The following is a 13,305-nucleotide window of genomic DNA, read 5'->3' as shown; positions in this document are numbered from 1 at the left end:
CTAAAACGTGCATCTTACTTACCTAATCGCTTCCTGACACTTTTACCAGCTTTTCTCACTCTTTAAAGTGAGCTTAGCAATGCTGACAGTGTAGGTGCTCCAGTCTGGGCTGGTTTGAAAGGCAGTGTGAATGTGTTCAGTGGAGCTGGGAGCTGTAACAGGGTCCTGCCTGTGCTCCTTGTTCTGGTTCTGTCCAGCTTTCCTGAGGGGAAAGCTTTTCTAGCTCCTGAAGGGAGCAAAGGAGGCTGAGATCTGATCCTTGGTTCACCACCTCTAGTTAATATCCCCCAATTCCATTGCTAGATGGCCTTCTGTGTATAATTCTGGTATAAACGAGCAATGCAGCAACTGCAGTTAATGATCCTGTCCATCATGTAAGTCACTAACATAATTTTATGGGATTTCTTTGCACAGGGTCCTATACTTTGTATTGGTGTAACATTAATACCAGCAGCTTCAATCAGTAAATGTCCAAATATTAATTGCCAATTAAGTGTTTTGCACAGTGTTTCTGATGCCATCAGTTATGGAGAAACAACTCTTCTGCTTTCACTCTCTGCTTCCTGAGCCTCCTTGAACGTTATATGAATGTTCCTTCCTTATCATTAATGCTTGAACGCTGCTACGTCTTCCAAAGAGCTGTTTTTAAAAACAAAGTTATCTTAAAGTTTCCCTTCTTTCTGCAATCCAGCCTGCCAGGGATTGTACAGAGAGACTCTGGCTTGTGTGTATCCTTTCTGTCTGAGCCCTGCTCCTTCTGACCAGAGCTGTGGAACAAAGGGGCTTTATTGATAGCAGTATATGTGACTAATTTAGCTGTTACAGGTCATTTATGTTTACTGCCTGCTTGGCTGGCAGATATCCCTAGAGAAGAACAGAACAGTTACATCATAACCCCTTGATTGTGAAGATTGACAGTTGTTTAAAGCTTTGAAAGCTGATCTTGCTTATAAAAGCCTCCACATGTAGGCAGATTTTCTGTCATAAATGTAAGTTATCAATGAAGATATGCTGCTTAGGTGTGTGACATTCATGCTGAAAATGCACAGGGTTGAACAGTCTGCACAGATGTTTGCTGCACGTGTCTAATCTTGGAAGAGAAGTTCTGCTGATGGGAAAAGCTTGAGAATTCCATTACAGATACAATAAGCTTTGAGACCAGTATTTACCACCCCTGGGACTCGAGTATTTCCTAATGACAGGACTTAGTGAAATTAGTAACTTATGTGTGAAATGGCAACACACAGGTTGCAATCTTCTCTCCTGTCCAAATTAATGGCAAAATAGCTATTTAAGGGGTCTGGATTCATCTTTAGACCTGTTAAAATAATGTATGTTTTATGACTATTATGCATGTCTATCTAGAGTTGTGTGGGTATATGTACTTCAGTATATAAATAAGTATATAAATACACACACACATTTTAGAATGCGTATTTCCATGATTACTGCTCAAAATTGTTAAATTCCAGGGGGTTTTTTGGTTCCCTGTTTCCTGTCATGCACCATGGTTTAATATAGAGACCAGGGTTTATTTATCCACAAAGCCCTACAGGTCCTTTAAAGGAGGAAGAAGAACAGAGAGTATGAGAAGTGTATCTCAAATATCCTTCAGTCACTGATGAGCAGCTTGCATCTCTTCTTTGATTGTGTCTCTTGTTTATGTATATTCATGCTGGGAGTGATTGCAGGCAGTCTTTTTTGCTCTGTATTTTTTTGTCCTTCTGGTGATGGTGTGGTCTTTCAGGCTAATAGCAGCTCAAGTATCTCTTTTCCCAACGTGTTCCTGTGATTGAGGGGAACAGGACTCTTCTTCCCTGTCTGGGCTCGAGCCATTACCAGCTGTGAGCATGGCCTGATTTCTGAATGTAGGTGTTCTACAGCAGGTTTTAAGCCTTAAGGACTTAAAGTGCAGCAGTAATTGAGGAATGGTTTCATAAAAATTCCTGGGCTGGTGAAGAAACATGAGACTGATTTAAAAGGAAAATGGAATATAAGTGATAGGAAGGGGAAAGAAGGCCCTGCAGACTGAGGTGCTGTGTGGTGAGGAAGACCAAAGCAAGCCCAAATCTGAATGAAGAGTTACCACGTTTCTCCCTTCACTCTAAAAAGGAAGATAAGATAAATGGCAGGAGAAAGGGGTGGGAGGAGAGGAAATTTGTTTTTTTCTTCTTGGCTGCTTGCTTTTTGAAAAATGCCTTACAAATGCTGTATTCAGTATCTGTACAAATCTTTGTCATGCGTGAGTATGAGCAGCATGAACGTGCATATGAACAGATATTGGGGAAAGGACTGATACAATTCCCTTTGGAAAATGTAATATATCAGCTTTAAGCCCGGTTCCCTTTCTAGCATTTGTATCTATGTTTATGTTGCTTTGACTGTGTTACACAATTACATTATTGCTGTCACTGGAAGTATCCATTTCACAGGATTCTTTCAATGCTCACCTAGATAAAAACTTATTCAGAGAAGCCTTAATATATTGCTATATGAAGGCAAATTGTAGGAACTTCTATTATGATATAACTTTTGAAAACAGCAGTGTAATAAAATATGATGTTATCATATGTCACAGCCTTTTTATAGACTGTAGGGTATTGCAAATCCCATTGAGAAGCAGTGGAAATTTAGAATATTTTAAAGAGCTGGGAAGTTTCAAAATATGACTGTTGGGATTTTGGTAGGCACATGAATGGGTCTGACAAGGAGCTCAGGTTTATAGAACCTGCAAGGCTTAGTCTGTTCTTTTAAATGTTACATTGAACTTATTTGACCAAGATATCCATGTAAGTATGAATCAAACCCCTTATTTCTCACTTGAGAGTGTATGGTAACAAATAAATTACATGTATCATGCTCTTTATAGCCTAACTGCATCCCCACGCTTTGGGGCTTTCACAAGCCATTCTCTTAACCGTGGTATTACAGATAGTTAACCCTTAGATTAATTCCCTAAGGCAAAAAAGCTTAATGGTGCCTTAGTCTTCCTGTTCAGTAATTTTTCAATTCATTTCCCACCAAATTTTACAAAAGGCTGGGTGTCCTAAGAGATCCTGTGTGTTTCAGGGGCTGGGAGTGGAGAGAGAGGTGTTTGTTAGGAGTCCCTCAAAGAGGGTGAGGCTGTACTGGGAGTTTAATGTTCAGTAGATGCAAAAAAATCAACCTGATAGACCAAGAATGTTCCAACCACAAGAAAAATGTGAGTTAAATTTGGCTGTTTATTAGGCAGTGTAACCAGAGGATGGATTGGCAGAAGGTTCTGTGCCTCACAGATATCTCTGTTTTGCCATTTGTGATCGTGGGCAGATCTTCCTCAGGAGCCAACTTCCCTCCAAAGTGACTTTAACAGCTTCATGCCTTCTGTGTCCTCTCACCTACAAACAGAGCTGTAGTAATTAGACATTTTGCCTTTTCTTCAGGGATTTGGGCTGTATTATTTCATGATGGTAACAATGTCATTAGCATTCCCAACAAAAGAATTCTTAAGGTTTGGGTTGTTTTGTTTTTTTTTTTTCATTTCTCAATGTATTCTGCAAAAATCTACCTAAATTGCACTAAAATACCATATGTAGTTTCCACAAAAGGATTTTTTTTTCCTTCATCTCATACCCTCACACATCCAACAGTTTTATAGTATAGTAATATATTTCCATATGATACATGCAGTCATTGCAGATTTAGAATTTATAAAGCTGCTTCTTTCAACTTCACAGTGTTGAGGCAGAGCCAGAATATGTGAAAATTAAATGCACACAGTGGGCACGAGTGTCACGTTCCTGTCAGAGGTGTGTCAAACCTCAGCCTCTCTGCTTCTTTGCAACACATTGCAAAGAAATAATTAGAAGCTGGTCTTGCTCAATCACTTCCCTGGGATGTTTAGGATATTCAGGGTAGTATTTCATAAGAACAGCATAATCATGAATAATAACAGTAATTATTCCTATCATCAATATTAGAATTATTTCCTCACAAATGCAAGTCCACAATTAAAATATTCAATGCATATTGAGTTTTCTGTAGCATAAAAGATTGCAGATGGGAGTTACTATGGAGTAGCTTATATCCATTTCTGTTATACAATAACTTGGTCGTTCAGTCTTATCAATTCATCCAGTGTTAAAAATATAATAACAAATAATCATAAAAGTCACTTGCCTGTGTTCTGGTATTTATTTTATTTCAAAAGTTTTTGAAGGGAAGAGAGTTCTTCATGCTATTTGCTGGTAGCAGGCAGTGCAAAGTTGGTGGTTTTCAGTACCTATGTGTGTCTTTGGTTGATTGCTGCACCCCAAATATAATTTATAGGTGGGAGCTGTAACTTTTTCATTGTCTTGCTTTTTTCCCCCCCTCATTTGGAATTTCATGTGTGATTCCATATATTTGCCTAATGGTACAAACTTTAGGGTAATTCTTGTAAAGTGAGGGGTCCTTCATTCAAAAAGTGAAGGGATAACTAGTGAGAAAATCAGTGTATATCCTCTGCTACCATTTCTTTAAGAATGATGGAAATAAAGAGACACCATTTTGTGTAGTTTTGCTGTGTTTTAACATTTGTAGCAGATCTCTGCCTTACAGACTTTGGCAGCATCACAAAGGTCATATTTTCTTACATTTAAATTATTCATGAAGAATTTCTTCAATGCACTAGATAAACTTGCAATGCAAAAAAAAAAAAAAAAAAAAGAAGAAACAACAGAACCTCAAAACCTGTCTTCATCTGTGTGCATTTGATGGAATGGATTATTGTAAATTAATATAAATCTATAGGAGTTCACAAAAGAATAGAAGAATAGGATGCATAAGTATGAACATTTTTGTTGTTGACTTGATGTCACTGCTGTAGGTGACCAAGACCATGTTGTTGTTTTGGGCTGAGGTATTTCATGCCCATTGAGGATTGGGCTCCAGGGCTGGAGTTAACCTGGCTGGGGAGGAAATTTTGTTCCTACAGCTCCAGTGAAGGAAGCAATGGGAGAGGAAGGACAGCAGAGCTGAGAGCTGCCAGCCCAGATTCCAGCTTTAGCCCATCTCTGAAGTGCAATAATTGCCTTTCAGTCCTGCTGTCCCCTCCTGGGACATCTCAGTGAGCTCTGGAAGAGCCACAGCCTTTTAGGAAGAACCTTAGCTTGAGGAAAGCCTTTGTGTGATTGTTTCATGCCTCTGAGAGATTCCTGTGCTGAATCAATTTTCCTGGTTAAAAAAAAAAAAGAAGAAAACCAAAAGCAATCAGCCCAGTACTATAATTTTAAGAGATTTCCAGATGTGCTGTAATTTCAGGAGATGTGATCCAAAGGGCCAGGCTGGCAGCAGTGGGGAGGCAGCAGTGGAGCCTAACCACGCACGGTTACCGCGCAATCACGTGGCTGCTGGGGTTTTCGTGACACTCATTGCTGATCTTTGCTCCCTGTGTCCTCTCTCCCAGGTCGTCCCATTCCACCCACATCCTCGTCCAGCCTTCTCCCCTCTGCTCAGCTGCCCAGCTCTCATAACCCTCCTCCCGTTAGCTGCCAGATGCCATTGCTAGACAGCAACACGTCCCATCAAATCATGGACACCAACCCTGACGAGGAGTTCTCTCCCAATTCCTATCTGCTGAGAGCGTGTTCAGGGCCACAGCAGGCTTCCAGCAGTGGTAAGAAAATTGCAAACGTATGGAGTTTGTTTGTGACGTGTTTGTGCCAGTTTTGTGCGTTCTTTTTTAATGTGCAAATGTGTTCTTGCATCAGCAGAAAATTGAGAGCATCTATGGAAGTGGGGCAAAGAGAATCTTACTGGTTTATTTAATGGAAAATTCCTGGAAACACAATCCATCATATGTGGTGTTCCTTCATTTTGCTATAGAGAGAGTTTTAGTTTGAAGTATGGTAGAAGCTGTGTAAAAAATATTATTGAATTTTTGTCATCAGAGGGATTTATTTTTCAAAGTAGATTTCCTGCTCCTTGTTGCATCTGGTGGGAGAGAAATGTACACACAAGGGTTCTTTGTTCTGCATGGGCTAATCTAATCCATCATTTGGTGATGAGGTTTTGTATATAAAAATGCACGTTGCCTCTGCCAGTCTGTGTCTGCTCTTGTTTCTGAGTCTGTCTAGTTCTATACTTACAATGTCACATCTAACTAAGATCTGCTATTTTTCAGCAAATTAATTCTTGTATTTCAGGCCACTGTTTTAAAACATTTGCAGCTCTATCAGTCATGGAATCTGTAGTACCTAGGGTTTTCTTTCTTCTTCTTCTTTTCCTCTTTTCATTTCTTTTCTTTTAATTTTTATTAGTAGGTGCTGACTTTTCCTTTTGACAGCCAAAAACTGAGGGGAGAAGATGCAATCCCTTTTTAGAAATACAGACAAATCAAAAGAAGCTATTCTAGCACCTTCTCTTCTTTTATTTTAGATATATGTTGTGCGTTATTGACCTGAACACAATAGGTTTAGAGCTTCTAGGCAGTTTCTGGTGTGCCCAAGGGGTGTCTCTGCTGTAGAAGGCAGCCCTGAGCAGCACTGGGGGTTCTGCTGGGGTCACACAGCACACCCGAACAGCCCCTCTGTAACAGGGGCTTCAGCAGGAGCAGAGGGTGAAACAGAACCTTCAGAGAGGGTATTAGGGATACATTTTGTAAAAAAAATCATAAAAAGCATTGGGTTAGAGCAGGTGGCCCTGGGAGCCTGGCCAGCCTCTGTCCTCGGAGCTTTCTGAGAACACACTGGCTGAAATCCTGAGCTGCTTGCTCTGCCCTCAGAGCTGCCCTGGCTTGGCAGGACACTGCCCTGGGCACCTCCTGGGGCTCCTGCCATCCTGAATGCTCCTTTAACCCTGTTCAGGTGTGTTTAAATACAGGTTCACAAATAAATTATAATTCAGGAATGGAGTGTGCTCCCTTGCTCCTCGAGTGTACTGTTATGGCAAATATGATGCCACTTTTGAGGGGTTTTAAGAGATTTGTGGTGATCTGGGAGCTGCAGGCCTCCAAATCTGTCATGGGCAGCTCTGTAGAAGCGTGGAAATGGGGAGGGGGTCAGGAATTGGGAGTGATTTATCTGTGAGTCACTGTGGAAACATTCAAGAGGCCTTTGCAGGGCTCAGGATTTCTGCACAAGGGTGATCCAGCTGATTGAAGGCTCTCTGTGTTTTCAGAAGGGTCTCAGCAAAATCTGCCACTCAGTGCTCTCGAGGAAGAGTTCACCAGCTCAGGGTGAGAGGGAAGGCTCCTGTGTGGTGAGCAGTTTGGAATACAGTGGGCAGAAGCTGGAGCAGTGAATTTTCACAGGACATTTAAATACTCAGAGAAGATGGAGGGGCAGGAGAGTAGATGATGGCACAGTGCTAAGAACGAGATCAGTTTGTGGAGAACAGCAAAAGCACCCGTGAGCCCAAGTAACAGGGAATAAAATGACAGGGGACCTTAGGGCAGAGAAATGTAAAGGGATATTCATGGAAAAGCAGCTCTGGTTCCTGGGTTGGTGAGGGATCATTAGCTGTGTGCAGGGAGGAATGCTGGCCTCACCTCAGAGCTCAGGAACGGGGAGTGTCCACAGCTGAAGAAAGGAATAAAGGGTGAGAGAACTTCACCTAAAGGGTGGTGGACCAAGCAGTTGATGAGATTTTAAAAGGGAATGGGAAAAGTAAATGGGAGAGGCATGAAATAAAGAGAAGAAAATCAAGGTCAGGGAATGTGAGCTAACAAAACCTGACTTGGTGGATACTTGAGTACTTGGTAATTACAGCCACTGCTGGGGCTGAGGGAGCCAGCATGGCTTTTCTTAGGAAGCCAGGTGAGGGAAGTGGCAGTAAAACAGCATCAGGAAATTTGATGGAAGAGCTCTTTATGCTTCATTTTAAATCATAATCACAGTTTCTTTGTACTCTTAAAAGCTTTGTGTTTGATAGTTGTTACTGTGGGCTGACCCAAGGAACCTTTTTGGCATCCTCTGATTGGCTTTGCTTTGTTCATTCTACATTTTAACACTTTTTCCCCCACATATCCCATTTATTTCTTTAATAAACAGTCATGTAATGACTTTCAGTTTTCAGGGTATAAGATGCAGGTGTACTTTTTAAATATTTTTTTACCTTACACACATGCATAATTACTTGATCACCGTGGAGTGTTCTGTAGCATGAACTCCTCTGGACTTAATGCATCCTCCAGAAAATAATGAGCATTTCCTAGTGGTGTCACTTCTCTTCTTTAGTTCTCAAAAGGTTTCTTTATAGAGTTTATAAGAAAAGACGACAGATTATGACTTATGCATTAAATTGGAGAAAGTTACTACTTTTTGTGACTTATCATTATCCTTGAAAGATTTTCAGAGTGGCTTTGACATGACAAGAAAAGGTTGATTATGCTCATATATATATATTTAGTTCCTTTGGAATCTTAGCAACATAGATCCAGAAATTTGAGAGACAGTAATTAAATGTAAATATTTTGCTTAAATTTGGGCTTGGGTTAAAAAAGGGAAGGTTTGTAGATGTTTGTATGTAAGGCTTAGATCCCAGATCATCTCCAATCATTCAGAAATTTTTGCTAGCATTTTCCAGCTCCTTCTTTAAATATTTCTATCCTAGTCTTCAAAGTACGTGCTGAATATGAAATATTTGCCAATGTCTTCTGCTAATTACACTGTAGAGGTTTCCTCTTGTTTGTCTGATTGAATACTTCCCTTGCTTCAAGCTCTGTAATTAGAGGGTGCCTCCTCAACAGGTTTAAGATGAAACTTTCTGGATGTGAGGAGTCACTCGTCCACGTGTGTTGCCCTGTGCCCTTCACAAGAGCCATGGTTAATATATATGGAAAAAACCATTTGCCTGCAAAAATTACCTAATCAAATATTCTATCAAATGAGCAATCTATTGTTGATATTATGAAGGTCTTTAATCTACAATAAATCTTTGTTAGAACTCATCAGAACTCCCAGTTTGAGAGAAATGTGATTATAGCACTGTTAAAATGACATTACATCATCGGGGTGATTGGTTTATCATTTGGAGAAGCCACATCAATCATAACCAGCATAACCACACAGCAAATGAATTCAACCTTTCTGCTGCAGAACAATGACACAATAATTGCTCAAAATCAGACTTGAAATGAAATCAGAAAATGCACTTTCTTTAAATATGATGTTAACCTAATGGAATATATTATTAAAAATCATGTTTGAGGAAGTTCTATGTAATTAAAAATATGTGAAAATGTATTCCTTTTTTCTCTCATTAGAACCTGTTTCAGTTGCAGAATCATTTTCTATGCAACAAGATATTATGCTGGTTTTAATTGAACTCCCATCACTTACATTCCTCTGCTTGTATTTCTTAATATAATATGCAGCACAATTTTATGTGATGAAGGACAAGAGGTTTTTGAAATCTGGTGCACCTGCTGATAGTACTTTGAAAAACACAAACACTGTAGAAGGAAACGAGACCTTTTACCCATGAAAAGTTTGTGGGTTTTTTTTTCCTTTTAAAAGAAGGCCAGTTCCTGCCATACCAATTCCTGAGATAGTTTCTTACAGCTAACAGTAGGAATAGGTTCATTTCTACTTCTTGTATGTGTTTTGGGGTTTTTTTGTTGGTGGGGTTTTTTTGTTTGGTTGGTTGGTTTTTGTTTTTGTAGCATAAGATGACTCAGCTTGTTGAAATGCCATTTGAATGGCTTCATTTACTGGTATAGTGAAAATACAATATAAGATGCTGGTTTTCAGCTTTATGTGGAAGAAAGAGAAAGGTTTTTGTTGTTTGTACTTTTGCCTTTGCTAGAGAGGATTTATTGCTATTAAACCAAATTTTGAACTCACAACACAAAGACTGTTTGTTCAGTTTTCAGTCTGAGTAAAAGACATGGGGCAGACCTACTCACACATAAGGTTTTCATAAATGGATCCATAATTGGACATATTCATCATCTTCAACTACTCTGACAATGGGAAAGCAGAGGCAGAATGATCTCTGGAGTATTTTGATTTGGGGGAAAATTCCAAACTGCTTTAGATATTGTCATGATTCCTAAGAACTTGCTGAAGTTTCACTGGAAGGGGGATGGGACCCATTTTTGGGGTGTTAATGTGTCTTTTTGGCTCAGGAACAAAGCATTTGGCTCAGTGTAACCGTGTCTGCCCACGGAGCAGTTTGGACTCTGCTTAGAAGACAGGGTTTGCTTTGATTTTTTCACAAGCAGTTTTTGGCAGCAAGGAGAGAAGAAAAGAGAAACAGGTTGGCTTGAAGGAAATAATTGTTGTTCTTTAATGTTGTCAGTTAGTTAGAGCTGAAATAAGGAATCAGACTCCTTTTTTTTATGAGCCTATTGTGTGGAAATATCATGTAAAATATCAATATTCATTATATTCAGTATAAATATCTAAATGGATCTCCTGTGTTCCACAGATACTCCCTGTCTATAGAATTTCATTATTATTATTAATGTGTAATTACCACCACCTCCATGCAGTTTAATCTAGTTTGTGAAAATCTTTCCTGAAAGAAGCCAGAACTTTCATTAATGTGCTGTAGCTGGAGGACTTATTTGAGATGCTCTGCTGGGAGTGCTTGGAAGCATTTGTGTTATAGCCCTCTTACAGTCTGGTATCAAATAAAGAAGTACTTCCAGTTCCTACTCTATAATGGAAACCAAAATGCAGAAGTATTGTCATCTTTAAGAAATAAATGAATCCTATAGAAATAAATGAATCCTATAGAAAAATTATTACATCCCTTCAGGTGATGCAGCATCACCCCCTACTGAATGGGGACCTCAATTTTCTGTACCTGTCAACCTACAGGACAGAAAATACATTGGCAGCCACAAAAATCGAGAATCCAAAACTCAGTTTGGTGGTTTTTTTTTTTTTAATCCTCATGATTGCCTTTGGTTTGCTTAAGAGACTAAATAAAAGAGTTTGGATAGCTCAGTAGGAAATGAGGGAAGGGCAGCAACAAGGGAAAAAAGGAGTTAAAATCTTCCTCCCCTTACCAATAGTGCAGCAGAGAGGGTGTTGTTTTACCCTGCTGCTTGTTGTTTGTTCCTGTGTTTTTTTACTCTTGGGTTTGTTTTGTTTGATCTTTGGGCATCACTTCTGAGATCAGGGAGGGAGGAACAGTAATCAGAAAGGAAATTTCGGCCTCCTCCACCATCACTTTCCTGTCCCAACTGCTGTACAGGATCAAGATTTCAGCATCTCTTTCAGAATAGTACATTGTAGAATTTGTCAATTTATGGCTAAAGCAGCAACAGTTAAAATCAGTTAAGGTTCCAGGTTTGGGGTTTCTAAATTATTTCCTGTTCTTTCCTGTGGCTGTCTCCAAAAGGCAGCCCTGCATTTCAGCTGTGAATGCAATTCTCCTGAGAAAGATTGCCTCTTACTCAACATATTCACAAGGAAAAGCCATAAACAACTTTCTTCTGATGCTGTTTCACAGCAATGCAGGAAAAGGGTGGTAGATTGATCATTTTAATTTCTGTTTCCAAATTAAAAGTAAATTATGTGTTTGTTTCTGCTGTGGAGTCTGGCCTAGCTTTGAGGCTGTAAGGAGGAGTGTCTCTGTTCATGTATTGTTTAAAGTGTGTGGACGTAGCAGCAAGGCCTTTAAACAATCTTTTTCCAAATTTGTTTCTAATACTCAAATTCTCTAAATCCTTAATGACCAGTTACATTCTCATTCTGTTGCATCTCTTGAGCACTAATTTTAGAGTTTAAAAGTGGAGCTAGAAATGGAGGGAACAGCATGAACAATGTTTTCCCACTGAAACAGAAGGGGCTGCTTTTCCTGAGGTATCAGCTCCATGTTGCTGCAACTATTACTGATATTATTGCTGCTGCTAATCTCTGTACCCTGTGTTGATGATGCCTGCAGATGTCTGAATTTCAGCCAGAAGACGTGATTCTCGATATTAAGATATTGCAGAAACATTCTATTTATTAATTTATGAATTCATAATAACAATCAAATCTCAAACAGAAGGTTCTATGGTAATAAAAATGATAATGAATTACTAAAAGCTATAGAATTGAGAACAGACTTGAATTCTGTTTTTTTTAAGCTCACCATGGTTTTGAGAGTTGGAGATTTTTTTTTTTTTTTTAGCTGTTTTTGATTGGTTAAGGTTTGTAAATTTGGGAACCCCTGTAGCAATGAAAGCCCCCCAGCAAAGCAGCTGCAGCACAGACTCCCCAAGTTTCCATCTCTCTGTGTGTTGCTGTTTTCTGGCAGCTTCCCTGGTGGCTGGGACACAGCTCAGTGGCTGTGACCACTCAGGCCTTTTTTCATTACCAAAGCCTGCTCTGTCTCGTGGCAGCTACTTAGAGATCACCAAGAACTGGGAAATTTTGGAAAGCCTTTGAAGCTTTTGCAACTTAAAGGCTCAGTGTTGTTGCTTTGTGTCATTGCACCAAGAAAATCAGTGCCTAGACTTGGTACCCCATTTGAAAACTGAGGATACTGCAATTACAAGCAGAAAATATTGAGGTTTTTTCCTCTTTCTTTCCTGTGCTGAGTCCAGTTGCTGCCTGTGAGTTTTTCCTTTGTGTGTAGAAAGGACTAAAACTATTTTTGCTAATGGCCTCTGCTGCAAGTTGTGCTGTGTGGGAAGGACTTTCCAGGCTTTCTAATAATTTTGTCTTTTGATACAGATTTTTTTTATCTTCTGAACTGCATCTCCCTTTCATTGGCAGTGGCACAGTCCTGGCAGCTTCCATGGTGGATAGTGCTGCTGTTTATGTGGAAAGGCAACATTTAGGAAACGTTTCATGTTTCTAGCTGCCCACCAACACAGTTTGATAGCTGATTGAAAGTGAAGAGTTGAGCATATGCAAACTGTTTGCACTTCATGGGCTACAAAGTAGAGAACCTAAAATTTAGGGTATCATTTTTTCAAAATATTTTGCAATATTTGTATACAGAAGGTTCTGTGGGTGGAGTGGTTGGTTGGTTCTGTAATAGCAGAAAGTTAAATAAATTCCTTCTTTCTCCCTATAAATCCAAATAAGTGCCACTACAAACACTAGGAAAGCAAGGAGATGCTTTTCATCTGAGTCAATATCTTGTCTTATGGATTTTCTGATTTTGATATGCCACACACTTCTGGTTTATTTCAATGATAAATTGTCCATTTACCTAGTGCTTAATTATTACTCCTGGTTATAAAATTACATTAATGGATTTACAGTTTTGATACCTGTTTCTAATATGATTATAAATACTAGCACCTTATCAGGCAAACTGTAAATATATGTCAGCTATTTATCACATTAATATCTCTAGAAACTGAGTTTGTCCTCATATAAAGCGTGATGAAATCAATCA

At 39.3% G+C, this 13,305-nt stretch overlaps 1 protein-coding gene across 1 annotated transcript in view; it reads left to right on the top strand.

Annotated features, from left to right (window-relative positions):
• Positions 1 to 13,305, top strand: part of TENM2 (teneurin transmembrane protein 2) — a 295,035-nt gene that overhangs the window by 63,656 nt on the left and 218,074 nt on the right. The window contains exon 2 of the mRNA XM_063413915.1: positions 5,426 to 5,635. Coding sequence (XP_063269985.1) covers positions 5,515 to 5,635 — 121 coding nt within the window. The 5' untranslated portion in view covers positions 5,426 to 5,514. The remainder of the gene's footprint in view (positions 1 to 5,425; positions 5,636 to 13,305) is intronic.

This window comes from Prinia subflava, chromosome 16, assembly GCF_021018805.1.
Source record: "Prinia subflava isolate CZ2003 ecotype Zambia chromosome 16, Cam_Psub_1.2, whole genome shotgun sequence".
Lineage (NCBI taxonomy): Eukaryota > Metazoa > Chordata > Aves > Passeriformes > Cisticolidae > Prinia > Prinia subflava.
This window is presented reverse-complemented; position numbering and strand designations above follow the sequence as displayed.